At 42.1% G+C, this 27102-nt stretch overlaps 1 protein-coding gene across 7 annotated transcripts in view; it reads right to left on the bottom strand.

Annotated features, from left to right (window-relative positions):
• Positions 1-100: 100 nt before the first annotated feature.
• NADK2 (NAD kinase 2, mitochondrial) overlaps positions 101-27102 on the bottom strand; it is a 69791-nt gene continuing 42789 nt past the window's right edge. For 4 of the 7 annotated variants that reach the window (XM_037902665.2, XM_037902662.2, XM_043547755.1 and 1 more), the window contains 7 exons: positions 24041-24177; positions 22682-22760; positions 16266-16409; positions 14299-14354; positions 14155-14208; positions 13540-13663; positions 101-3425 (listed from right to left, as the gene is read on the bottom strand). In XM_037902665.2, coding sequence (XP_037758593.1) covers positions 3287-3425; positions 13540-13663; positions 14155-14208; positions 14299-14354; positions 16266-16409; positions 22682-22760; positions 24041-24177 — 733 coding nt within the window. In that variant the 3' untranslated portion in view covers positions 101-3286. Of the gene's footprint in view, positions 3426-13539; positions 13664-14154; positions 14209-14298; positions 14355-16265; positions 16410-17724; positions 17787-22681; positions 22761-24040; positions 24178-27102 lie in introns of those variants that run through there. The other 3 variants (XM_037902666.2, XM_037902664.2, XM_037902667.2) reach the window with 2 other exon arrangements.

The following is a 27102-nucleotide window of genomic DNA, read 5'->3' on the forward strand; positions in this document are numbered from 1 at the left end:
TGGGTCAGTGGCCGCTGATTGAAAAAAGGTTCCCCACCCCTGCTATAAAGAAATGTTTCCTCCTTAGCCAAATACTAATGAACATTGGAAAAACTGCATATCAAGTCAAAAGATTTCAATAAATATTTAAAAGAGCACTTGTAACAAAGATACAGATAAGTACAAGGCGTTAAACAGTTTCATGTAACTCTACAGATTTCATTTATTACATGTATGTATCAACATACCACTGTTTCTTTTTAAAAAGCAAAGAATGTCAAATTTTAGTTTAGCAAAATGTTAAGTGGTGTTAACTATCGCTTAACCGAAACGTTCTGGATTGAGCAGGCTGCTGAAACACCTTTGGATTTTGGAGTTAGCACCTGTTTGGATGGACAAAGCAGTTAGATTGTGTGACTTCTGTCAAAAAAGTATCCTAGACTATCAGATCAGTTGTTTATATTACATTCCTTTATAAACACTAGAATTTACCAAATTTTAGAGGGATGTTTACACTTAATTTGTATAATACGCATAAGCTCTTCCTACTGATTTGTCCAATATGGATTTTTGACCCCATGCTAGTATTTCTAATGAGCACAAACTAACAGTTCCATCTCATTACTTAAGTTTGTGCACCAGCATCAAGAGCAGCAGAAATACAATAAGTGATTAACTTCAGCTACAAAGCCAGTAGAGGGCACAAAAGAGCAGTTCAGGTCCACTAACTCATTCGGTGGTCTTTTTTAATAGTTATGAATCCAACTGATATTTCATACCAAATCTTAAAAGCAGGTCAAAGACTGGAACTATACTACTTGGCAGTGTTGCTTTTAAGACACAGCATTCTCAATTTAAGGGTCTGAAACTCAAAAGCAAAAAAACTCATTTTGTTTAATCCATCCATCCCGTTCTAAATATTACAGCACATGATATCTATCCTCATTTGTTTGGAGAGTCTTCACAATTTTGGCTGAGTGGAAGATGTAGTTTTTGCCCTACTTTTCAGTGTTCTTACTTTAGTAAGTTAAATCATACTATTATTTAACTTTAGTTTAAACGCCATAAAAATAAAGTGTTCTTAAAAGGTATTTAAATACTTAAAAGGGCTATTTTGGGGTTAGCGCATTTAAAGTGCATATTTACATGGAGGAGTTGCAACACTTCAATCAGCAGCAGTGGATATTTGCCAAACAACCTATCCATTGACAGAATGCAGAAACTACTGTTGAAAGGGGGATTCTTTTTTACATAACAATGAATTTACTGGAATACTCTGGTTCCTGCACAGTCACATCTCTCTTTTGAAAAGGGGATTAATCCACAGTGTAGACTAACATTCAGTTTTAGAACAAATTGGCAGGTTTTTTGCATTAGACATGTAGAAGAGCATCAGTTTGGCAACTGTAGAGCGCAATAGTTTCAATGGCTTCAAAAGAGCTTATTGGGCTATTCTGACTCCACCTTCCCACTTGCAGCCCAAAGAGCTTTCAAGTGGATATTTATGCCACATTTCAGACTACAGCAATTTTTTTTTTTTTTTTTTTTTTTAAGAAAAGGTTATATCTAAAGTGTGCATAAACCTGTAACTATAACTGATCTCATTACAATGGCATCATTGGTTCAACCATCTCAGGGCTATCCTCTTAACATTTAATTGGAGTTTAACTTTTCATGCTGAGTACAGAAAAAATAAGCCTATTTAAACTACTTATTTGATAATAAGGGTAAAATCATTCATCTACTTGCTCCACCTGTAAAGTAAGAGTTTATCATTTCAAAATGTAAACAATAAATACATTGACTGCCATTAGAATTTCTGAGTAAATCTGCAGTATAAATTTCTTCAAACAAGAATCATCTGAAGAGTAACTTCTGAAATAAAAGTTAATTCTACAGTAGAAACAAACCCTTTTTGTTGCTATTAAGTCACATGCATAAAATTCAAACTGCTATCTTAGTTTTGCCCAGTTCTGCCCTGCAATCCACATGCTACTCAGCACACCTTTCCTGAGATGATCATGGAGTTGTTTACTGTTTCTGTGGATAACAATGGGCTTTTCCCTTTTGCAGACACATTGTGCTTAAATACTTATCTGCATAATGAAGTTGTGTGTATGGGACCAAAAGAATAAATCGGTCAGTCAGTCGAGAGTGTCAGCAGAATAATTTAGCACTTATATAGGGCTCTTTATGCATAAATATCAAAGTATTTAATGTCCCTTCAAAATACTATCTCCATTCTACAAATGGGGAAAACAGGTATAGAGGTTAATCCTGTGCCTCTTCCATTAGACCCTAATGTCTCCCATACATAAAGAATGGTATGTGATTTCTCTGCATTTTCAGAAGTATAGATATGAAGCAGATCAAGTACTCAATTTAAAACCAAGTCACTTTACTTACTAACTCCAAATACCTCTTTTTAAAACCCAAACTATATAATTCTATACCATTCTCTTCAACTGTCTGATTGACAGAACACTTGCTGGCCAGTTAATGTATTCATTGAAGCAGCATAATTTATTGTAGTTAAAATAATTTGTATTAAAAAAGAGATTTATAGCAGGCAACAACAATAAAAATCTAGATTTCAGATGAAACACAGGGAAGAGTTACCTCACTCAAAATAAATTAGTTTTTTAGTCACTGGAACAAACATTTTCCAAAAAAAAGTCTTGAAGTAAATACCAAAAGAGTAGAAAAATCACTGGAAGAGCTGAAAGATCTACCACAAATCATACCACAAAGTAGTGTTATAAAATTTTGAAGAGGGTACAAAAAAAAAAAAATCTCCATTTCAGTTAGGCCAACATTAGCATTTATTTTCCAAAGTCTATTCTTTATGCTTGCATCAACTCAATGAATCTTAGCGTACTTTTCTGTAAAAGTATAATATGTATGAATGGTTGAGGTGTTTGGTTCATTCAGTTCCAGACTGCTATGAAAAACCTGTACAGTTGAATATTCAAGGCTAACCACTTTGAACCCAATTACCTAATTTTTTAAAAAAGTGTTCCGTCACATTCATCTTAAAAGGTTAAAAAAAAATCACATTTCACTGAAATTGGATACATTTCCTTTGTGTCAGGTGTAATAAAGCTCAAAAAACAGTTTTTTCCAAGACTTCCCCATCCCAGGAATGGGAAATTATTTCAGGTCACTTTTCTCAATATTCTTGCATCAAGAGAAGCAAATTTTCCAACTCAAAATAATGCAGCATTCTGATGTATTGTCTATCTCTGCAGTGAGTCCCTTCTCTGGGTGCAGGATTTAGTAGGATTTCAACAGAATGTATGACATTTCTTCATTCTTCTAGCAAAACAGTGCGCAATGCATCTTCTGTATTGATCAATATTGAAGCTATTGCCCCATCATTAAACTCAAAAGAAGTTCCTCCATCTACCACCATACAGGCATTCCAACAACGTGATCGGACACAAACCCTGCAAAAAAAAAAGACAAGTCATCAAGTGTTACACTCAGATTTCCTATAAAATATTTAGAAAATACACTACAGTATCGGACAAAGGGTTAGTTCTAATAGACTGAATAGCCCCTTCTGTTTTGTGTGTTAGTAAATCAGAAAAAACATCCCAAGCCAGGGTGGATAAAAATAGATTTTTTAAAATTTAAGTTAAATACGTTTATTTTAAAATAATCATTTTTTTTTTAATAAACCTATTTAAAATTGCATTTGAAACTGACAGCCTACTTTAAGGCCTAAATTTACTATAATCTATTAAAATAATTTAAATTAAATAAAAAATATTAAGCAGTATATAGATGTTTGCTGGCAAGTTTTAAACAAAGTCAAAGCACTGAACTGGTGGAAGTCACTGGGTCAGCAGAAGGAACCAGAAATTGTTGAACTGCAGAACCAGCTTTTGACAGCAGCAGCCTCTTCTGTACATAAAGAATATTTTATTTATTTCAGTTTATTCAACTAGTTCAATTAAATGACTACTTAATCCAACACTGAGACACTAACTGGAAGTTAGAAAAGCTTGTTTTCCCCTCTTCCAATCTACAAATAAAAACTAGATGAGATCTACTAGTTCTAAAATCTTGAAAGACATGGTGACCAGAAACAATCTGTTCAACTCAGTTCATACAGATGACACTTACTTTAATAAATCAGTTTTAAATGCAAAACACGTTTTGATAAGAAAAAAGTTTATCATAAAATGTATGTATCCAGCACATTTAAAGTAGTTTTATTTAACTAATAAAATCATTTTACAATGTTTGTTTGTACATTAATTGAATTTGAATTTCCATCCAAATAGAGCTTGGCACAAACCACAAGTAAAATAATTAACCATCTAGTACAGTGTTTTTCAACCTTTTTTTATTTGCAGACCCTTGCACTTCGAATGGAGTTTCGGACCTTTTTGGAAATCTTAAGGCATACTTTGCAGACCCTCAGAGGTCTGCAAACTACAGGTTGAAAACCAGTGATTTAGTAAATAAGAAATATGTCATTCATTTTGCAACGTAATTAAAAGTTGAAAACGAATAATCCTAATAAGTGTAAAATAAGCTATATAAAAAAGGTATATAGGTATAATATATGTTCCTAGTTAACAAAAAGAAATAGTAAATTTAGTGTAAATGCTGTATTTAATTGCAAACCAACCACTAAGAAAAAAAAGTTACCTTTTCCATAACTGGCGTTCTTTGAGATGTATTCTTTATGTCTATTCCACAATAGGTGTGCGTGCTCACCATGTGCACCAGTGCTGGAAGTTTTTCCCCTAGCAGTACCCGTAGGAGAGCCCCTCTAGCGACCCCTGGCGTGGCACCTCCATGGAGCAGTATAAGGGGTGCTGTGCACTCCCTCCACCATCAGTTCCTTCTTGCCAGACAACTCCGATAGAGGGGAAGAAGGGCGGGATGTGGAATAGACATGAGCAACACAACTCGAAGAACACCAGTTACGGAAAAGGTAACCGTCTTTTCTTCTTCGAGTGATTGCTCATGTGTATTCCATAACAGGCGATTCCAAGCTATATCTGTTGGAGGTGGGTAGGAGTTCACAGACTCTTGGGACGGAGGCTGGCCAGGCCGAACCCAGCGTCCTCCTTGGTTTGGGAGACTATCACATAATGCGAGGTGAACATGTGAACTGAAGACCATGTGGCAGCCCTACAAATATCCTGAATGGGGACATGGGCCAAAAAGGCAGCCGACGAGGCCTGCGCCCTAGTCGAGTGTACCCTTACAATTGGTGGCGGAGGAATTCCCGCCAGGTCATAACAGGTATGGATGCATGAGGTCAGTGGAGATCGGCCAACCTTTCATGCATTCAGCCGACGTGATGAAGAGCTGCGAGGACTTCCTGAATGGCTTAGTCCGCTCCAGGTAAAAAGCCAGAGCCTGTCTCACATCTAGCGAGTGGAGGCGGCGCTCCTCACTGGATGCATGGGGCTTGGGGCAGAGGACTGGTAGAAAAATGTTCTGACCCATGTGATAGGCGGAGACCACCTTCGGGAGGAACGAGGGGTGTGGGCAGAGCTGGACCTTATCTTTATAAAACACCGTGTACAGGGGCTTGGAGGTCAGGGCCCTGAGTTCCGAGACCCGCCTAGCCGACGTGATCACCACCAGGAAGCTTACCTTCCACGAGAGGTGCAACCAGGAGGATGTAGCTAGCAGCTCAAACGGGGGGCCCGTGTGGCGGTCCAGCACCAGGTTCAGGTCCCACTGGAGGACTGGGGGCCGAACGTACGGGAAGAGACTATCCAACCCCTTAAGGAACTGGCCAGTCATAGCATGGGAAAATACCATGTGGCCCTGCACCGGTGGATGGAAGGCCAATATGGCCACCAGGTGCACCTTGACTGACGAGGGTGCCAGGCCCTGGGCTCTAAGATGAAGGAAGTAGTCCAGAATAAGCTGGATTGGGGCGGCCAGTGGGGACACTCCCCGCTCGTCCACCCATCTGGAAAAACCAAGACCACTTTGCCAAGTAGGCTCAACATGTGGAGGGCTGCCTGCTTTCCAGGAGGACGCGCTGAACCCCTTCCGAGAACGTCCTTTCTTCCCTACCTAACCATTGAGCAGCCACGCCGTGAAGTGGAGTGCCACTAGGTTGGGGTGGAGGAGGCAGCCCTGGTCCTGGGAGAGCAGGTCTGGGCAGGCTGGCAACAACCATGGCGGGGCAACCACCAGGCCCATGAGGGTCCCATACCAATGCTGCCTGGGCCATGCCAGGCAATCAGGAAGACCCAGGCCTTGTCCGTCTTTATCTTTTCCACGACTATGCTGATCAGCGGGAATGAGGGGAAGGCACAGAGAAACTGGCTTGACCAGGACAGGAAGAAGGCATCGGAAATAGCGCCCTGTCCCAGCCCCCCCTGAGCAGAACCGGGGACAGCGACGGTTCTGCCGAGTCGTGAACAGGTCCACCTGGGGTGTTCCCCACACTTGGAGAAGTCTGTGCACCCCCTCTGGGTGGAGAGACCACTCGTGCTGACAGGAGAAGTTCCTGCTCAAGTGATCCACCTGGGCATTCTGGGCGCCCAGCAGATGGAAGGCCTGTAGGCAGATGTTGTGGGCTATACAAAAGTCCCACAACCTGAGGGCTTCGCGGCAGAGGGAAGAGGATCTGTCCCCGCCCTGCCTGTTGATGTAGAACATTGAGGCCGTGTTGTCCGTGAGGACCCTGACCACCCGGCCCTCCAGGTGCGAATGGAAGGCCATGCATGCCAGCCGCACCGTCCTGAGCTCCTTGACATTTATGTGTAGGGTCAAATCCTGAGCCGACCACAGACCTTGGGTCTGAACGCTCCCCACATGGGCCCCCTATCCCAGGTCCGACGCGTCGGGGCCCTGCCCCTGAATGGGAGCCCCTGGAGCATATTTCTCGGGGAGGACCACCACCTTAGGGAGGCAAGCACTGGCTCAGGCACCATGAGGACTTTGTCCATCCTGTCCCTGGCCTGGGAGAACTCCGAGGCCAACCAGACCTGGAGGGGTCTCATCCTGAATCTGGTGTGGCAGACCACATACATACACGCCGACATGTGACCCAAGATCTGGAGGCACGCTCTGGCTGTTATCACCGGAAACCTTGTGACCCTGTCGATGAGCCCTTTCAGGGTCTCGAACCTGTCCGGTGGGAGGGAGGCTCCCTTTCAGGCCATGCAGCTTTGTATCTGTTTGTTCCGCAAACAAAGCTTTGCCGTCAAATGGGAGGTCTGTGCATCGCTGTGCAAAGAGCAGGAGCCACAACACCTGTCTCATGAATACCGCAGAGGCCATGGACTGCACGGCCGTATCCACTGCATCTGAAGCAGCCTGCAGGGCTGCCCTGGCAGCCGCTGTGCCCTCCTCCACTAGCACTTTGAACTCCTTCGTGTTGCGCTCCAGGAGTGAGTCCTCAAACTTGGGCAAGGAGCCCCACAGATCGAACTCATACCAGCCCAGGAGAGCCTTGTGGTTCACCACTCATAACTGGAAGCTCGAGGACGAATAAATTTTCCTTCCAAATGAGTCCAGCCTCCTTGAATCTTTATTTTTCGGGGTAGAGGCTGGTTGGCCCTGCTGTTCCCTGTGGTTGAGTGTATAAGTATTCATGTGCCTTCGCGGGTACAAAATACTTGCGTGCTGCTCTCTTAGAGATGGGGGCCAATGAGGCCGGGGTTTGCCACAGGGCACTTGAAATTTTTGCTACCCCTTCGTGGAGAGGCAAGGCCACCCTGCCCAGTGCCAAGGAGGACAGTACGTTAAACAGGGAGCCCAAAGGCTCCTCCATCTCCTCCGCTTGGAGGTGGAGGCTCGATGCCACCCTTTTAAAGAGTTCTTGGTGGGCCCTAAAGTCCTCCTGCGGGACGGAGGGAGAAGGGGCTGTAATCGCCTCATCTGGGGAGGGTGAGGAGGCCGGTGCGGTACTTTGTGTGTCCACTGGCACCGGAGGGTCCACCACATAGTAGCTCTCCAGGCACGGTCCCAAGGATGTACGTCCCACCAACTCCTTCCTCGGGGGTCTGGAGAGGGAGGCCGATAGTCCTTCCGAGGCTCCGGCCACCGAGCAAGCCCCCACCGGGGTCTGCGTCGGGGGCCACGGTGCCCACTGGTACCATTGGGCCGGCCATGGGGCCCGGTGCCACTGCACCTGCTGCAGCACCAGGGGAGCTGGCTGCTCGGTCTGGCTGGCTTGGCCAATCGATGGACGGCTACAAAGGGAGGCCGGGCTGACATATGACCCGCTGCTGTCCCTGGACCGGGAGGAGTGGCAGAGCCGGGAGCGGTGCCGACCACGGGACCATGATCCCAACATGGAGGACCAGTACCATCAGTAAACTGTGATTGGCTCCAACAGGCGGACCCACAATGGCGAGACGCCGGCAATCAACGCCCGGGACTGCGGAGGCAGTGCAGAGGCGGGGTCCTGGAGCAGGATGACGAACGGGAACAACGTCGACGCCCGTGCCGTGACAGGCTGCGATAGCCCCTCGTAGGTGAGGACCTATGGCGTTGTCTGCCTCGGTCCCGCTGGTATTCGCTCCTCGAGGCAGAGTGGTGCTGAGAGTCCCGATCAGATGGAACCCAGCCAGACAGGCTGGTGGACATTGAGGGCAATCCACGTGGACTCTGCCCTGAATGGTCACTGGTGGCGAATGGCATCTGGAACATTCCCTCGACCAAGATCGGTACTGAGCCAGGGGCGACTGTGGAGATCCCAGTGGCAGCCTGCCTCTGGAGTGCGGGGCCGACACCAGTGGTGCTCCTGGTACTGGCATGGACATAACATCCCGGGCCGCTTGCAGGGCCTCCAGTGTGGAGGACATCCGGGGAGGCCTGCTCCGAATGGGCCAGGCTACTCCACTCGACTTGAGTCAGAGGCCTAAGGGCCGGTTGGGACCGAGGACTGCCCGACATGGGTCTAGCCCCTGTCCCAGGTTTACTCTGGTGCTGCGGCGAGGAAAGCCTCTTCCTAGGCTTCTCAGAGAGTCCCACGGACAGGGAGCGGTGCCAGTTAGTTGATGGCGCCGAGGGGTCACCGCGCACCAACACCGCGGTACCCGGTGCCAACTTGGAGCGGTGCGCTGGAGCCAGGGTCAGCGCCGACTCCATAAGAATAGCCTGGAGCCTGATGTCCCTTTCTCTCTTGGTCCAAGGCTTAAATGACTTGCAAATCATGCAGTGATCGCTGAGATGGGTTCCCCCCAAACAGCGTAAACAGTCCGCATGCGGATCACTCACTGGCTTAGATCGCCTACAAGTGTCACACAACTTAAAACCCGGGATGCGCTCAGGCGCTTTGGCTAAACTAGACTACACTAACTAACTAACTACAGGTACCAACTCTGAACAAACAAGAAGTACTGGGGACGAGCTACAGCAAAGCTGGAGCAGAGCAGTCCTGATGCACCTTCACTGGCAGCAAGAAGGAACTGAGGGTGCGGGGACCGTGCAGCGCCCCTTATACCATGCCATGGAGGTGCCACTCCAGGGGTCGCTTGGGGCGCTCCCCTATGGGTACTGATAGGGGAAAAACTTCCGGCACCGGTGCACACGGTGAGCACACACACCTATTGTGGAATACATATGAGCAAACACTCAAAGAAGAATCAACTACACTTGAAGAAAATAACTACAAATGCAAAACAAGGTTAAAAATCAATTATTTAATTCAATTATTCAATTAAATCAATTATTTAAATCAATCCTCCCTGTCTCCATCCATATAGAATCCCACTGAAAGAATGCACTATTCTTTAAGCATCTTTTCAAACGAACTTCAAACTGTACTAAACAGTAAAAAATTTACAGTATTAGCACTTTGCTTAGGAGAGGAAGGAATCTACATGAAGGATGAAAGTAGCCATCCAAATGCCATCCAGCCATAACTGTATTGTCTGCTAGAAAAGAAAAACAGCCTACATAGTGCGACTGATCAAATAATGAGAATGCTGTTGCTCAGTTAAGTTTTGAAAGGAAGCTACAATTAAACCCATTTAATACTGACTTGCTTAATGGAAGATTTCTTACAAAACTACATGGAACATAAACCAGTTCAGCACAATGCTACCTATTTGATGTCCAATTAAAGTCATGAGCATCAATTCATCACTGCATACCGCACAAGCAATTTCAGTATTTCTAATTAGCAGCACTAGTGATTTTCAAACAAGGTGAAAGGTTTACACATTCTTCATTGTATGCAAAACAGATGTGGGCAGATGGGAATGATTTTGCCTTTTACCGCTAAAGAGAACTGCAAGCTTGAAAGTGATATTGCTTATTGGAAAATCCCTTATGTAGAACTCGCTGATTACTGTCAATATTAAATGAGTTTGACTACATGTATTTTAAGCTAAAACTTTACCTATAAATTTTCTAGAAGCACCCTCTTCTAATACTGAACAAAACGCCAACAGACATTGCCACTATCATATTCTTCCTGTTAACTTACCTTTAAAATGAAAAGGAATTCAACTGTTGGGGTTTAGCCTTCAGAATGTGTAGAAAGTGAGAGTGGTATAAATAAAAAATAAGTTTTCAAAAATGTCACACTGACCAAAAATGGGACAGCAATTAAAGCAAGAAGAATCCTAAAGCCATAAATCTACACTTATGCATATGGGGGACTTCTGTGAGCAGGGATGGACTAAGGCAGAGATGAGCACTATAGTCGCAAGCCCTGGTCCCAGATCCAACACAATAAAGTCAGAATGTAAACGTTCATTTAAAAAAAAAAGGAAAGTTTGTATCCTTACCGTCACAAAGAAAATGCGACTCAAGTATACCTGATGCAGTGATGTCTGCCTGAGAATGCAGAAAGTCTGAAACAACAGCTCTGAGATGTGTGAACTGGCCTATGTATCACCCCCAGAAACTGGAATGTGAGTGTGACAGAAGAATGCAGCAGGCCCAGCCCACACACCCATGCAGATTCACCCCCACTGCTAAGTTCGTACTGGCCCTTACCCCTGCTGCTCCCAGGGAGAGGGAGGCTCCTGCTGCCACTCCTGGGGGATGTTAACGGGGCGACTGCCACAGCCTCTCCATCACCATCACTTCAGATGGGGGGGCAGGACCACAATAAGAAAAGAGGGCTTCAGGGGACCTTGTGTTGGGGTATAACTAGCACCCCAGATCGTCTTAATCTAGTTTTGCCCCCCATGCACAATCCGCATGTAGTAAAAACTATTTTGAAACACTGCTCTATTGTACATTATCTAGAACTCAGCACTTTGCGATCTGTAATAAGAAGTACAATGCAACCATTTAGAAGAATGAATTAATATAACATAAGAACGGCCATACTGGGTCAGACCAAAGGTCCATCAAGCCCAGTATCCTGTCCTCTGACAGTGGCCAATGGCAGGTGCCCCAAAGGAAATGAACAGACAGGTTAGCATCAAGTGGTCCATGCCGTAGCCCAATCCTAGCTTCTGGCAAACAGAGGCTAGGGATGCCATTGATGGACCTATCTCCCTTTTGAACCCTGTTATAGTATTAGCTTTCACAACACCCTCTGGCAAGGAGTTCCAGAGGTTGACCGTGCGTCACGTGAAAAAATATTTTTGTGTTAGGTTTAAACCTGCTACCTATTAATTTCATTTGGTGGCCCCTTGTTCTTGTATTATGAGAAGGAGTAAATAACATTTCCTTATTTACTTTCTTTACACCAGTCATGATTTCATAGATCTCGATCAGATCCCCCCTTAGTCATCTCTTTTCCAAGCTGAAAAGTCCCTGTCTTATTAATCTCTCCTCATACGGAATCTGTTCTATACCCCTAATCATTTTTGTTGCCCTTTTCTGAACCTTTTCCAATTCCAATATATCTTTTCTGAGATGGGGCGACCACATCTGTACGCAGTATTCAAGGTGTGGGCATACAATGGATTTATACAGCGGCAATATATTTTCTGTCTTATTATCTATCGCTTTCTCAATGACTCCCAACATTCTGTTCACTTTTTTTTGACTGCCGCTGCACATTGAGTGGGTGATTTCAGATAAATATTCAGAAAAATATCATTTTTCTAATGACAACCAATGAATGTCATTAATTTCTGTTTATCACAGCTCATATCTTATAACATAAATATATTCAAGTATTACAATAGCTCAGTATAACCTAAACTTCAGGCCAAAAGCCTTCAGAAACAGACATCTTCTTCCAACCATGCTTAAAGTAGGAGAAAAGCTCCAGTAAAGCCAAAGACCAATCCTGGTCTTCATGTGATCTCAAAAAAGGTTAATTTAAACATAGCTTTTATATTTCTACTTGATTATCCTCTTACTTTTGAGGTACAGTCAAATGTCCTGCCCCCTGCCTCTGATGGAAGGAATTGTCCCTGTCAATCTTTTCTGGTACGAAAATGGGAACTCCTTAAACTTTCCAAAGCACCACCCTCAGAAACAATGCTATCAATCTCTGGCCTGGGTGGACTGCTGTTGCAGGGGTAGAGTTCACCATTTTTCATTGGTAAAACTGTTGTCGCTCGGGGTATGAAAAAAAATAAAAAGAGACCCCTGAGCGACAACAGTTTTACCGACAAAAAGCGCCAGTATGGACAGCTCTCTCCTGACAATAAACAGCAGAGGCACAGCTGTGCTGCTGTAAACCGGGCAGTGTGGGCGTAGCCTTAATCTGGACAGTTTGAGGAAGACCTGTCATATTAAAAACTTCAATATTTTCATGGGGATGAGGATGACATTTTATAGACCCTTACGTTCCGCTACCACCCATGCATTTCCTGCAAGCAAAGTCTCATTCTACTACAAAGTTCCCATTAGGCAAGGGTTCTGTCCAACTTCCTAAGAAAAGGAGTTTCTAACCAGCCCACAGAAAGACAGAATCAGCCATTCCTTTGCAAGGGGGCACTGGTGTGCATAGAGGAATACGGAGAAGGAGGCGGCAGAATCAGTTTTAAAGGCTGTATGAACGGTGTCCATTGCTGGGAGAAAAGAAACAGTGACTCACCTCCTTTAGTGAGGGTGACTGTGATGTGACTTTTGGAAAGAATTTCATAGAAACAAAGCAATCTTACTGGGGAGGTGGGGGTGTGTGTGTGGAATTTCAAGGCTTAATCTATTAAATTGGAATGAGATTATCCAGCATTTTACCTCTCCACTGTCCCATCTTTAACTTTGTACCAAACAAACCTAGTGTAAATTTATACTCAAATAGAATGTCTCCAATACAGAATATGCAAATGGTGGTGAACACTGTTAAGAACTCATCCCATTTCAAAAGCTTCCTGCTTTAATAGTTTTCCTATACTATTCTTTTTTGGGGGCCTCGATCACATGCAGATCTCAGCACTTTGAGTAAACTCCATGGTTTTGTTCACTTTAATATTGTTTATATTTTTGTCCATCTCATGTGATCTTTTCAGATGAAGTGAAATTCTTTCCTTGGTCTGCACTATTAGTCCTGAAAGCATCTAAGAGAAAGGAGGACACTTGCTTCCCACTCAGTATGGACACAAAAACTTGAGTATCAAGCACATTTAAGTCAAGCTCTCAGGCTACCTATTTTATTCTACATATCAGTTAAATGCTAAGTGTTCAATTACATTTATAGGCAATACTTACTTTGAAAAGAACCCACGCTGCAGACTACTTGAAAAAACTCGGTTTGCAATAGGCTCTCGAATACTGAAAAACATCTTTGGTTCTTCTGGACTATACAGCAGGGAGTCATTATATTCATTTGTTACTGTAAATACAGAAATTGGACCATCACTTTCTCTAGAGGAGTTAGTCATTGTCAAGGTTTCACATTCCAAGCAGAGGAAACAGTTCCACTATAAAACTGTTTAGAAAGCATTTATGATTTTTAGAAGTACCCAGTTACAATTAAAAGGATACATCTTTACAGGAGGAGTCATTACAGTTCCACTGCATGACTCCCACTGACTGGCTCTCTCAATTCAGAACCATTATTCCAAGTATCAGTTCTCAATTGTAAAGATCTGAAATTCTCTACCAAAATATTTATGCCTGTTACACATTAAAGTATAAAGATTCTTGAATTGCAGATCATATGGTACATTATATTTAATTAAATGTGCTTTCTCTTAAGGAAAAACTAATGTTTAGCGTAATGAACCACTTTTAAGTGCTGTAATTGTTAAGTAATAAAATACAATAAATATGAATTATTTAAAAAAATGCTATAAAACTACTAAAAATGTTATTTTCACTAACCTTTCTGTATTAGTTCTCTGCTCAAAGGAAGACTCAAGCTCTCATGCTTTTTAGCTGTTGAACCAAAGAAAGAAAAGGACCCAATTAGACATGATCATCTTCAAATAAAATTAACATGTAATGCTGCGCGTGCTGTCAACTCACCAATCTTAAGGATCTCTTCAACAGCCTGGGTTGCCACCTTGTTAATATTATAGGACCTAAACATGGAAGTAAGGATAGTGTTTGGTGAGTAACACGTGCTGACAAAATCTCTTCCATAAAGATTTCAAAATTATCGAGGAGAAAAAAATGTTTGTAATCAAAGTTTAGTAAAGTTTCAGAAAATGTTTTAGCAAAGTTTTAGCAAAGTTTCAGAAAATGCCTTAACACAACTGCTGGATTAAAAATCATCTACATTTTGGAAAGACACAAATAAAGTTATACTAAATAAACTTAATTCTGCCTCCGTCACCATCCTTAGATCCACCAAGCAATAGCTGGCAATTGTTTTCTTTATATCTAAAAGAAAATCAACTCAAAACCTGCAAATTGAGTACAGTTAGTCTATGTGCATATCCCTCTTACCCTCATTCTTCCACCTACTTATTGAACGTAGGGTTGCCAACCCTCCAGGATTGTCCTAGAATCTCCAGGAATGAAAGATTAATCTTTAATTAAAGATCGTTGTGATGAAACCTCCAGGAATATGTCCAGCCAAAAACTGGCAACCCTAATTGAACCTGATTGTCATATACAAAAGACTTCTTTCCATTACTTTGGAAGTGTAAAAGGGACTTAAAATGGAATACATTTACGCTTGAGTAATGTAAAGGTGCCTGAGCGTAAATTAGAATCAGGACCATTAGGTCTTCTAATTTAATAGAAGACCCAATGGGCCAGATTCTCATTGAGGCAGGCTTTCCACCACTCAAACAAATATATATTTATGCTTTCAGGCCCTTTTATACCATCAAAGTAAAAGAGTCTTTGTGTAAATGAAAATCAGGCCCATTATGTTTTATATTAAATTAGATTAGAAGGCTCTGTCTTTTACTATGTTTTTACACAGTACGGTAGCACAAGGCCTTGATCCTGTATTAAATTCCTGCTCAAAGGAAGATTCAAGTTCTCATTCTTTTTAGCTGTTGAACCAAAGGAAGAAAAAAGCCCAGTTAGACAGGATTTGGGCACTACTGGAACAAAAGCCACAAAATCTGCTATAAACTTCAACCCTTGCCATCTTATGCTCCAGATTCATTTTAAAAGTTGATGTTTCTAACACTTAAGATTGTGAAGATAATCATGAAAATAGGAATAGTGCAGTGTTGTCTTCTTGTGTGCAGGAAGCATCCATGTGACCTGCCCCATTCATCTCACTGGATTTTTAACTTTGAAATTGAGTTGTCTTTAAGTGACAACTATTTTATTGCTATCCATCTGCCATCACCCATCCAGAATCATCTGCCTAATGTACATTCCCAGCTGCCAAACACTGTAGCGGCTCGCCCTGCTTGGCTGCCAAGCCCTCCATGCTCATCCTCAACAACTACCACCTGAAATTATGTATTTTCCAATACAATAGTCTACAGCACAATGAAAACTGAAAAAATGTCTGGACAGTGTGAAACAACAATTTAATATAAAAAACACATGGGCTACATTGCAATGAGTGACATGAAATTTGGTGGACTCTGCAAATCCAACAGAGGCTGGCTCTTTCCCATCCCCCCTAGGCCAACTCTCACCTCCAGATGGCTTCCCCCTCACATTCTCCTGACCACAACCTGTGTCCCCAATGTAGTTTTCACTCTCCAGATCCTCCAAGACTTTCCCTTTACATCATGTGGTTGTCTGTCTGCCACTCCCAGCCACGAGAGCCATGATAGGCAGAAAAACTGAGCACATATTGGTCAACAATTTTTCTTTTAAATTATGCATTAGTTATTCATCAGATAGAAACTTGTTTATGGTAACTTATATATTGCTCAAAATAATTGACCCGATGCGTTAGAAGCTAAAGAAAATGAGCATATCGGAAAACACAGTTTTAGAAACTTTAAGTCATTCAAAATTTGTTTCAGATGAGAAACATTTAGTACTTTAATATTAAAATTGTGACACTAACTTACCAGGCTTTTGATCCTGTTCCAGTGCATACATTGAGCCCTGAACTCTTCTGCTTTTCCCATGGACCATCATCAACTGATACCTCATAGTAGGAGGCCCTATGAAGCGAGAATTTAAAACTGGGTTTGCAGGACTTATAGTTCACCCTGAATAAGACAGAACACATAGCCCTATATCAGGCATGTATAAATCTAGAAGGACCAGTTTCATATATGGATGACAATTTCACAATAGAGTTTTGTACAGTAACTTTTGATACGGAGATAAGTATTGCTTTGTCGTCTCATGACAGTTTTATTAAGTAAACTACTTTGCTAGCATAAAAAATAATTTGCATTGTGTTACCTGCAGGAAATCACAAAGCTAAACTATTTTGGTAGCCTTTCAAAGTTGTCCAATCAACATAAATGTTAAATTTAAACATTGTGTTTCTACTACAAAATAGCTTATGACATGTTTTGAAGATACTAGTATTTTCCATATTTCAACATGAGCTTTTCTAAGCAGATTCTTCAACTGTTGATACCATTCATATTGCATTCTGTGCAAGTGAGGAATTCTTTATAGTTTATATACTGGTCACAACTTTGTGTACAGCTGGGATTTCTGTGCTTTCAGAAATGAAATTACATATGCAACTATCTCCACTTGTACAGTTCTTGAACTACTGCATAAACTATGCTAATATCGTCATTTGGTCTCATGTTACCGGATTATATCAGAAAACTCAAATTGGTAGGAAATTCCAATGAACAAAAAAATTCTAATGTCAGTAAGTAAGAGCAAAGCTTCAAACTGAATTTGTGATCACTTCAATAGCAAGTTATAAATACAGCTGGATTCTTCAAATAGCTTTGACTTAATTAAAATCACCAAGCTTTGTTTCTGCTCTATACAAATTCCTTCTAAACTATAAATGTAGTAAAGTAGTAGTCTTGTTACATGACGGTCTTGGAAAGCAATCATTTTTCTGTGCAATGCATTATGGTACATCTAAGCTACACAGAGTGGCATTTTTCTTTAAGTCTCAAACTTCCCTGGCTAGAGCTGCTGAAACATGAGAGTTAGTTTATAAAATCCAATCTAGATCATGCAATCTAGCTTCCTGATAAACAGAGTATGTCAGCAGCACACAATCATAGTAACATTTGAGTCACACTTCAAAAGCTCTTATTAGGAAGTAAGCTGTGTGGATGACGAAAGTTCTTATCTAGATAGGCTGGGAAGACTACACCTTGAAAACTGGTCCTAACTGGCTTCATTTTTGTACATGAACCCAGAGCTTTGGATGAGCACATTTTTGAAGAACTCAACATAGAAAGATGGAGGAAATTGAAACCAAGTTATTAAGAAATGGAGCACAGATAAAGTGGACTAACCTGTCAAAGACGTGACAAGCACCTCAAAGCAAGTTTAGAATAGACAGTTATTCCAATATCATTACTCATTTTCTTTACTGACCTGCTGAGTAAGCTCTTGTAGGGAACTTTAAAGCCTTTCCTAGTAGGTTCTTTCCACTGTTACTGGGACAAAAGATTAAATAAGCACTTGTATATTTGTCTTTCTAGGTATTTGTAAAGCAACCATCCCTGCGGCATCTAGGCATAATCTCTAAATGATCTTCCAAGCACTGCATAAATACCAGTATTACTACTAATAGGATTACATATAATGTACAGAAAATAGTCAATCCTAGTCACACTATCTTTGCTATAAGAATCTTTGATCCAGGACATGTTCCTAAAGGGAGACCATGTGCAACTGTGTTTGTGGAATACAACGGAACCAAAGAGTGTTTTCTACATAATGTATAGTCAATGAGCAAAAGTACTATTTTCTAAAAAGGTGATTGAACAGTGCTGGGATGTGTCTGTGTGTGCCTATATCTATCAAGATTATACAGAGACTGTGATGAGGAAACTTTTTTAGAATCTCATGTGGAAGTAGGTTTCAAAATTACAGAAAGCAAAACATTTCACGCTTTGAATCAAGTTCCTACAGCCAGTCTGTGGTTGAGGTTCAGATGGAAGAGGAAGCACTCATGAAACATTTATACTGTTTTCAGCAGTACCAATGTCCTAGGCACTGTACAAACACATGACGTTACACTCTAAAGGTAAAAAATTACAGATAGAAGTTAAAGCAAAAGGGTAGAACATATAAGTAAAGTGACCACGTGGTAACTGATCAGATCATGATTTATGATAATGTTTTAACTGCCCATTCCACAACACTGCCATGATCAGTTGATTGGGTATCACAGGTAGGTCTCCAGGAGGGATTTGAATGTGGAAAAAGCAACAGCCCTGTGGACTTGCTCAGAAAGGATATTCATGCCTAAGAAGCAGTGTGGGAGAAGTGAACAAAGAGCATGTTGAGGTTAGCATGGTAGCATGCAAGGGATAGGGCAATGCAAATAAATGAGGGCACACAGAGAGAGGCAAATTTATGCCAGGCAAGGACAAGAAGTTTAAAACGGATACAGGGATGAGGGGGAGATAGGAATTCTAAGAGGAGGGAACAATGTCAAATGTATGAGTAAGAAAGAGGATCCTATCAGCTGGATTTTCTAGTCTGAAGAGGGTCAAACCTAGGCGTCAGGAAAGCTAGAGGAAAAGATTATAATAAAAAACAGTTACCTACATTTCTGTAACTGCTGTTCTGGAAGCCTCTGGTGTCTCTGTGCTGAAGCAGAGCTGACAGCAGGGATTCTCTGTGTCGCTCTTTTAGAGATGGTACAGTAACTGTGCCCTCTTGGTGCAGTAGTTGCCCAGAGTAGAACTCAGAGCAGCACAGAGCTTACAGAAGCCCCTTGTTCCTGCGGAGAGTAGAGCTCAGAGCAGGAAGCCCCTTCTGAGGTTTCAACTTCCAGAGCTTCAGTGCCAATCATGGGGCAGCTGAGCTCACAGCAGGAGTTTCCTCTGCTGGTATTGTCCTACGGAGATGTCATGGCCGCACTGGAGAACACCCCTCTGGCTGGCCAGTTGCTCGGAGGAGCCTTTCCAGGGGGAGTCTGCTGGTGGCTTCTTCTCTCTCTCTCTCCCCCCACCACTCGACCCCTTTTGAAGTGAAGGCTCCGGGGATGACCCAGGGTCAACACCCACCGGAGTCCCCGGCAGACTGAAGTGTTTTCTCTATAGGGAGGAATTTTGACTTCAGCTCCCAGCTCCTGTGAGGCTGCAGTTTTAGGTGTGGCAGGTAAAGCATTTCTGTGAGGGTCTCCCAAGCACAGTGAGTGTCTGGCCATTACAGGAACTGACTCCTGGCAGGAGAGGCACGGCTTGGAGCAGAGAGAGCCAGGCAAGCCCCTGGGCAGGGGGTTGTCATCCTCTAGCAGGGAGGAATATGCAGAAGAATACTGTCTTTACTTTTTTTTTTTTTTTAAACTGAAAAAGAAATAATTAGGAGTCTACTAGACGCCTAGGGGGGTGGGGGGCTGAATGCCCCCCCCGACAGAGAAGCAAACAAGTTCTTTTCCTTTTTCTCTTTTCTTTTTAAACCAAAAGGAATAAAATAAAAACAAAACAAAACACTAGCTTGAGTACTTTTAGGGAGAACAAAGGTAACAAAACAAACACTACTTATGCTAATGACACAGATAAGGAAGGGACAACTGCTAGTTCAGTCAGAGGCCAAAGGTGGTAGAGAAGGAAGTGAGGGGGGTTCACCCGTGCAGTGCTAAAGAGCCTTGAGACAGACCACAAGGGAGGGAGAGCACATGCGTGGGCTCAGTGGGACACTGCTACCAAAAATCTCCGATTAGAGGTGCAGGGGCACACAGACACCTAAAGTGGAGCACCCATAGGGACACTACTCAAAGAAGGAGTGGAGGGCAGTGGAAGACACTTCCTCTAACTCCTGCCCTTTCTCCTCAGTGGATCTTGAGACTGGGGAGAAGATCATGATGTCTATATGGTTGCTGAGGATGGAACTGTTTCCTCTCTTGTAACAGTAGCGATCCCAAGAGATTTTAGTGTTTCCCCGGTACCTTTTAGGCTATGAAGCCTATCATCCATCTTATATGAAAACAAAGAGGGACCTTCAAAAAGGAGGTCCTGAATGGTCTGCTGGACTTCCGGGGGGAGACCAGAGGACTGTAACCATTAACATCTTCTCATGGTAATAGCTGATGCCATGATTCAAGCTGTCACATCTGCACCATCCAAACTGTCCTGGAGAACAATTCTGGAAATCAGATTGCCCTCATCTACCATTACTGCAAACTCTTACTTACAGTCCTTTGGCAGTTTGTCTTTAAATTTTATAACGTTCTCCCAGAGGGTGAAGTCATAGCAGCTCAACAGGAGTGCCTGTTGGTTTGCAATCTTGAGTTGTACACTCCCTGCAGAATAAAGCTTGTGTCCAAACAAGTCCAGCCTATTCACTTCTTTGCCTTTCAGCATCAACGCTTGGTGACCTTACCTCTCTCGCTCATTAGCAACTGCCACCACCAAGGAACCAAGGGGAGGGGAGGAATACAAATATTCATATCCCTTAAAGGGGACATAGTACCTCCTTTCAGCTCGCTTTGCTACAGGAGTTAAGGAGGACAGCATCTGCCATAGCACCTTCACTAGCTTCATAATGGCTTTCTTAGTTGGCAGAGCCACCCTGGCAAGGGTCACCAGGGTGGATAAAAATCAATGATTTTTTTTTTTATTTAAATGGGATCTTTTTGATAAAATGCTTAGTTTTAATTAAAACACATTCTAGCTCAAAGAGATCTTTGTGAATCTTTTGCATTGCCGGGGATACTGGTACTGAGAGGCTAAGTAAGTTTCTCGTGGCTGAATACACCTCCAGAGAGCTTGGGAGCAGAAGTGGCTGATGGCTCTGTCTCAGACACCTTTCAGGGGATGCCCTCAATGGAGCTGGCACAGGCTCTGGAAGTAGCAATCCCTTCTTTAAAGCTGAAGGTTGCTCCTGCAAAAGACTCTTCACAGCATGTTTCTTAGAGTCTCTGCCTTTACTAGGCTTAGGAACCAAAACAACAGAACACAGTACTGAGTCTGAGGAAGGTCTAATTCTTTTCTTCAGTACCAATGAGTGGGACTGTGGAGCCACAGACATCTCTGGTGCACGCTACACCGAGGCTGACAAGCTTGGGGCACTCTCCATGTGTAATGAGTCTGATCTGGGCTGAAGCGCTGCCTCCGTGAGTAGACACTTGAGCCTCTCCACTCTGTTCTTGAGCAGAGCTTAAATCCCTTAAAGATGTGACATTTTTCACTGATAGGGGATTCTCCCAAACACTCTAAACAGACCAGGTGTGGGTAACTGACTGACAGGGGTTTAGCGCAAGTGCAGCAGGACAATCCCCGGTGAGCAAAGCATCATTCTGGCACTCAACCCGGTACCGAAAAATGGAAAAAAAAAAACTTAGTCCAAAAGACCTATCAGTAAAAACAGCTAAAACTAACTTAACTAATTCCTAACAACAAGAGAGTATATCTATACAAAGGAGCGAGGAAAGCATTTACGATAACTAGTCTACGATCGCTCTGGTAACTGTCACTGGTGGTAAGAAGGAACTGAGGGGAGTCGGGGCAGCTCCAATCTCTTATACCAGCATGCAGTGGTATGAGGCGGCAGAGGGCGCTCGAGTCGCCCCGACAGGTACAGTTGAAGGAAAAAAAATTATCTGATAATGGTGCACGAGGCAAGCACACACCTAAAGTGGAATGGACATGTGCAAGCACTCGAAGAACAGAAATGGGAGATAAAGGCCTGAAACAAGAATTTTAAACCTAGGGACAAAAAGTAATTAGATATCTTGGAGCAAGCAGCACCAAGCTTTGGATACTGATTGGTTTTGTAGGGGAAGAGAGTGAAAATTCAGACATTCTCCTAGGACACAAACGTTTGAAAATTACAGGGAGAATGGTAATGTTGCTAGTGATGGAGATTGTGGAAATAAAGATCAGAAGTTTGGTTTTGACCATGTTAAGCTTAACGTTATGACAAGACATCTAGGAGGAGATGTTGGACAGATCTCTATCCAGTCTCATATCTCAGTAAGTTAGGAATGGACAGGTAGATCAAGTCATCATAAAGATGGCAATTGAAGGCAGATGAGAACATGAAACCACCAAAAGGAAGGGTGTAAAGCAACAAGGGAATCCAGGACAAGGCTCTGTGGGACCCCACAGGCACAAGGAGAGGAAGAACAGATCTGAAGGATTGGCTAGAGAGGTAGGACAATGATCAGGAATAGAGGTATGTCACTCAACTGTTCTCCCACATCTTAGCAAATATCTATTTTTGTAACCGATGAAAGTCTAATACTCATAGGCTGAAAAGAAATATGGCAGCAAACACAAAGATTACCTGCTGAATTTTCATAAAATTGATATTTAAATGAAAACAAATTCAGACTGTGTCACACCTCAATGTTTAACAACGCAGAAGTTAAGTGTACCTGGATGAGAGAGACTCTCCAATGAAGACTTCATTTAGTGCTCTCACTGGCAAAAGATGTGGTCCAGAAACTTCAGATTCTGCAGGTATTGGGCAAATGATAGTTACTAAAACATGAATTAGTGGGGCGAGTTTTAAATTACATTTCTAAAAACTGAATTCTCAAAATTTTCCTAATCCATTAAAAAAAAGCAGTAACTGATTATAATTAAGAGTGCATAAGTTCACATTCTTAATATCTATTCAGTTCTTCATAGTTTTTCTGAAGAGTTCATTTTTCTGACAGACTTTTCAGGCTTGGTCTCTACCCAAACAGACTTCTTCCAGGAAAGTTGAGAAAAGCCAGTTTGGACATATGAATCTGAGGAGAATGAAAAAAGTAAGTTTTGACTGTGTCATGTCAAAAGACAAGTGGATGACCAGACAAGCTGAATTCTTCTCTTCATAGTTAGGGTAATTAACCACTGGAACAACTTACCTAGGGTTGTGATGAATTCTCTATCACTGGCAATTTTTAAATCAAGAACGGATATTTTCCTAAAAGATATGCTCTATTTCAAACTGGAAATATTTCAGGGAAATTCTATGAACTGTGTCATGCAGGAGGTCAGACTAGATGATCACAGTGGTCCCTTCTGGCCTTAGAATCTATGAACAGGTAGAGCTATACTAGATTGTAGCAGTGGTCCATCTAGCCAAGTTTCCAGAGACCAGTGATGAAATTTTTAAGATAAACAGTCAACGAATATATATGAACAATTTTAGAAGGTCACACTTACATAGTGACAGGTAGACATATTTCAACACTCAAGACAGAGTCCCTGCTCCAAGTTTGGGTCCTGATCTAACGGACCAACGCCCATCTCTATGAGCTTGTGCTGCTACATTTATGACTATTTTACAAGCCTATAACAACTACATCCCCCCCAAAATTATTAAAGCTAATGTTAAAATTATATAATATATAGGTTGAGAAAAGAGTGTTTGTACATTTGGGTACAGTGCTTAGATTATCCACAAATACAAGGTTTGTTTTTAAAGTTATAAGATACATATAGTGCATAATCAGCAATAACCCAAATTTAGGTGAATTAATTTAAGAATACAGTTTAGATATTTAGAATCCAAGTCTTTGGGTACACTACTCATGAAAAATGTTATTCAGAGAGTTGGTGGCGGAAAGCAAAATATATCAATGAGTGAAGATTGCCTCTCAGTAATTGAGAATTTAGAATAGGTTGTCCATTTAAAAAGAAAGTTCATCAGGAAAGTATCTGAGTTATTTTATTACACAACTGACCATTCAAGTGATCACTGCTAAGTTTTGCTGATTACATTCATAATATCAGCTTCAACCTACTTTGATCATGAAATCTTCCATTAACGAGGGCCCTGCTGTGCTGCTCCTGGCTTAACTGCTGTTCATGCAAATCTACAGGGGTAGGGTTAATACCAGTTCCTTCAAGATACATCCGAATTCGTTGCCGCCACTGCCACCTTAGAAAAGGAAAAGAGATTGGTACCAGTGTTGGAGCAGTCAAACCATTCATCAGATAGAGCTTTTTTTTTTAAAAAGGCAGGAGACGTCCAAATTCATAAGTCAGTTTAAAAAGCTTACCAATTTCGACCACCAAATCTATCAATTATAATTCAAATTCATTACAGAACTGATGCAAACATGTATTTCACATCCATTTCTGTTTTGTTAAATGCTGATTGACAAATTCTCTATGTCTGGGCATACCCACAGTGGAATACACATAGGGACCAGCACTCAAAGAAGAATGCTACTTACATGTCCTTCCCTTTCCCTCCCCCCCCCCACACTGCTGCAACATTCTGTCTATTCCCCAGAGTAGGAAAGAAATAATTCCTCCTCATTCTTTCCTATTTTACCTGGAAGAAACTACAGCAGTTTCTTCTCCAGTTTTGAGCAGAAAGCCTGAATATCTGAAGCAGTTAAACAGGTAACTGAAACACAGTGCCACCCACTTGGTGGTGATGAGAATTAGGTAAGGCAATTTAGCAGCAAACAATTTGCTTATCATATCACAACATCCCTCACTCAGAAGGCTCTAAGGATAGCCTTAAAAAAAGAGACTACAGATTGAAATAAAATCTTATTGTTTTATTTTGTTCCTCAAACAAGTTGAGCAGTCTCAACTTTATATAAACCCAGACATGAAAAAATACACGACAGCACATAAGTGAATGCGCTCATGGAACCTTTATACCATCCCACTGCACTATGTACTGTAGGTGGGGCTGGTGGCACCACACTATTAAGATTGCCGCACACTTCCCATTACAAGACGCTGCTTTATAAACTAATCATCTGACTGAAATTTTACGTGCCAGTTATCTGCCTCCGGTAGAATTTTGGGAGAAATTTCCAGGCAAAATTGTTCAGAGGTTTCTGTGCGAGAGATTAGGGGAAAATACGTTTTGCCCACGTTAAAAAATTCTAGTAACCTTTTCTTTGAGCAGTTCTAATAACCCCATGTTTTGGAGAAGGAACTCTGAATTTGTCATGTGGTATCCTTTTCTGTCATGGATGTGCCTTCTGCTGTCCCCCATGAAAATCCATGCAAATTTGGCCAAGTTATAAGCTTCTGAAAAACTGGAAGTCACACATGCTCAGTGGAGACTTGTTATACTTTAACACCTAAAATCCCCAAAGATTCCATCCTCACTGAGTGTGCTTGAACCTCTCACAGCTCCTAGCTCTGATCAGATTGAACATGCTCCCTCCAGCCCACGGCTATAAAGACGAAGCTGGACTTTCCCTGTCTTTAAGGGCAGCTCTGGACCAGGGCCATACACTGGAAGGGAGAGCAGGGAGCCTCTCTTCTGTGTCGTCCATCCCCGCACTCTCCCCCGTGACATCCAGGCAACATGACACCTGATTCGAATGCAGACAGGACAGAAGCCAGATCAGGGGTGAGGAAAAGGAGTTGACTGAGACATGAAGTCTGGTGAGACTGGCACTGGAGAAGAGAAACTAGAACTACGAGCTAAGGGATGTGGGAACTGGAGGCTGGGACTAGTTGGGCAAGGAGATTAAACGAGTGGGTGGGGTATTGGACTGGCTGGGTAAGGAGACAGACTAGGTGTGGGGGGGAGGAGGACAGATCGGGAATCTTACTGGCACTATTCCACTTGTAAAGATATGTGTCTAAGTTACCATGGGTCCAACAGGTACAGGATTCAGACAAAGAAAATTAAAAAAATAAATGTAAGCCACCTCCTGAGGTGATCCAAAATAGCTTTTTAGATATTAAATGCTATATTGGACTCCAGCAATCACTTGTATTTTTAGAGTGACAATTCAAGAATCTCTTGTACCATTTCCTTCAGAATTGATAGAAAAGTTTTCTCTTAGACAAGACCTAGTATAACAACTTGGAGGATTTTAGATTGCAGGAGGTGGGAAAAATTGGGCTTATAACAAAAGCCAAGCTGGAATCTTACCTGTTGAGAGGCTAAAGCCTCATCACAATAGGTTTAGTTCCACAGTTAACATCACCACCAGAGCACTAGCATACAAGCCTACAAGCTGCAATAACTTTTTAACACCAGGTCATCTAAACATTGCTGTGACCAGGTCTGATCAATTGTTGCAGCAGCATGAAGGCCACCACACCAGGACTCCAATATTAACACGAGTAGAACTGAACCACTTAAAATGGTGCAAAGTTTAGAAAGCTTCCTCACTACAGACCAGGTCAGAGTACGACTGGAATTACCAGTGTTGAAGTGATACTCCATTTACCCATGCAGATCGAATCATCTAGTTATTCATACCTAGTCTTGATAAACTGACCATATTAGTTTGTTTTAGTCATGATGCTACATGTCAACTCTGCCATGCCATAGATCTAGTTTACGTTATAATCCAACTACAAACTGAATTTGTCTGTGACAGTAAATAAAATGCACCAAATATTAACATGTAAAGTTCCTAGTACAAAAGGCTCTGTGTCTAGCCCTCCTAGGCATTACAATAATACATCACAACTATGAGATTTATTTTCGTAACTAGTAAAATTTCTTGAGCAAAAACACAGGTTTCAGAGTAACAGCCGTGTTAGTCTGTATTCGCAAAAAGAAAAAGGAGTACTTGTGGCACCTCTAAGGTGCCACAAGTACTCCTTTTCTTTTTGAGCAAAAACATTAACATACAAATTATGTTTTAGGGTATATTAAAATTCCACAAATATTTTGTCCCTTTCAATAAAGGCCTCAAATTTGGTATGTACAGGGGAACAATTTTTATCCTGTTTCATAGCATTGTTCATTCCACAGTTAGAGCTTGCCCTCTAATGTAAACTGCAGTAAGATCATGCTTAGTTTTAGTTACCTGCTCATCAGTTCTTGTACAAATGTCTAGTAGCTATAGCTAACAAGCTAGCATTAGCACCA

This window comes from Chelonia mydas, chromosome 5 (assembly GCF_015237465.2).
Source record: "Chelonia mydas isolate rCheMyd1 chromosome 5, rCheMyd1.pri.v2, whole genome shotgun sequence".
In the NCBI taxonomy this organism is placed as follows: Eukaryota; Metazoa; Chordata; order Testudines; family Cheloniidae; genus Chelonia; species Chelonia mydas.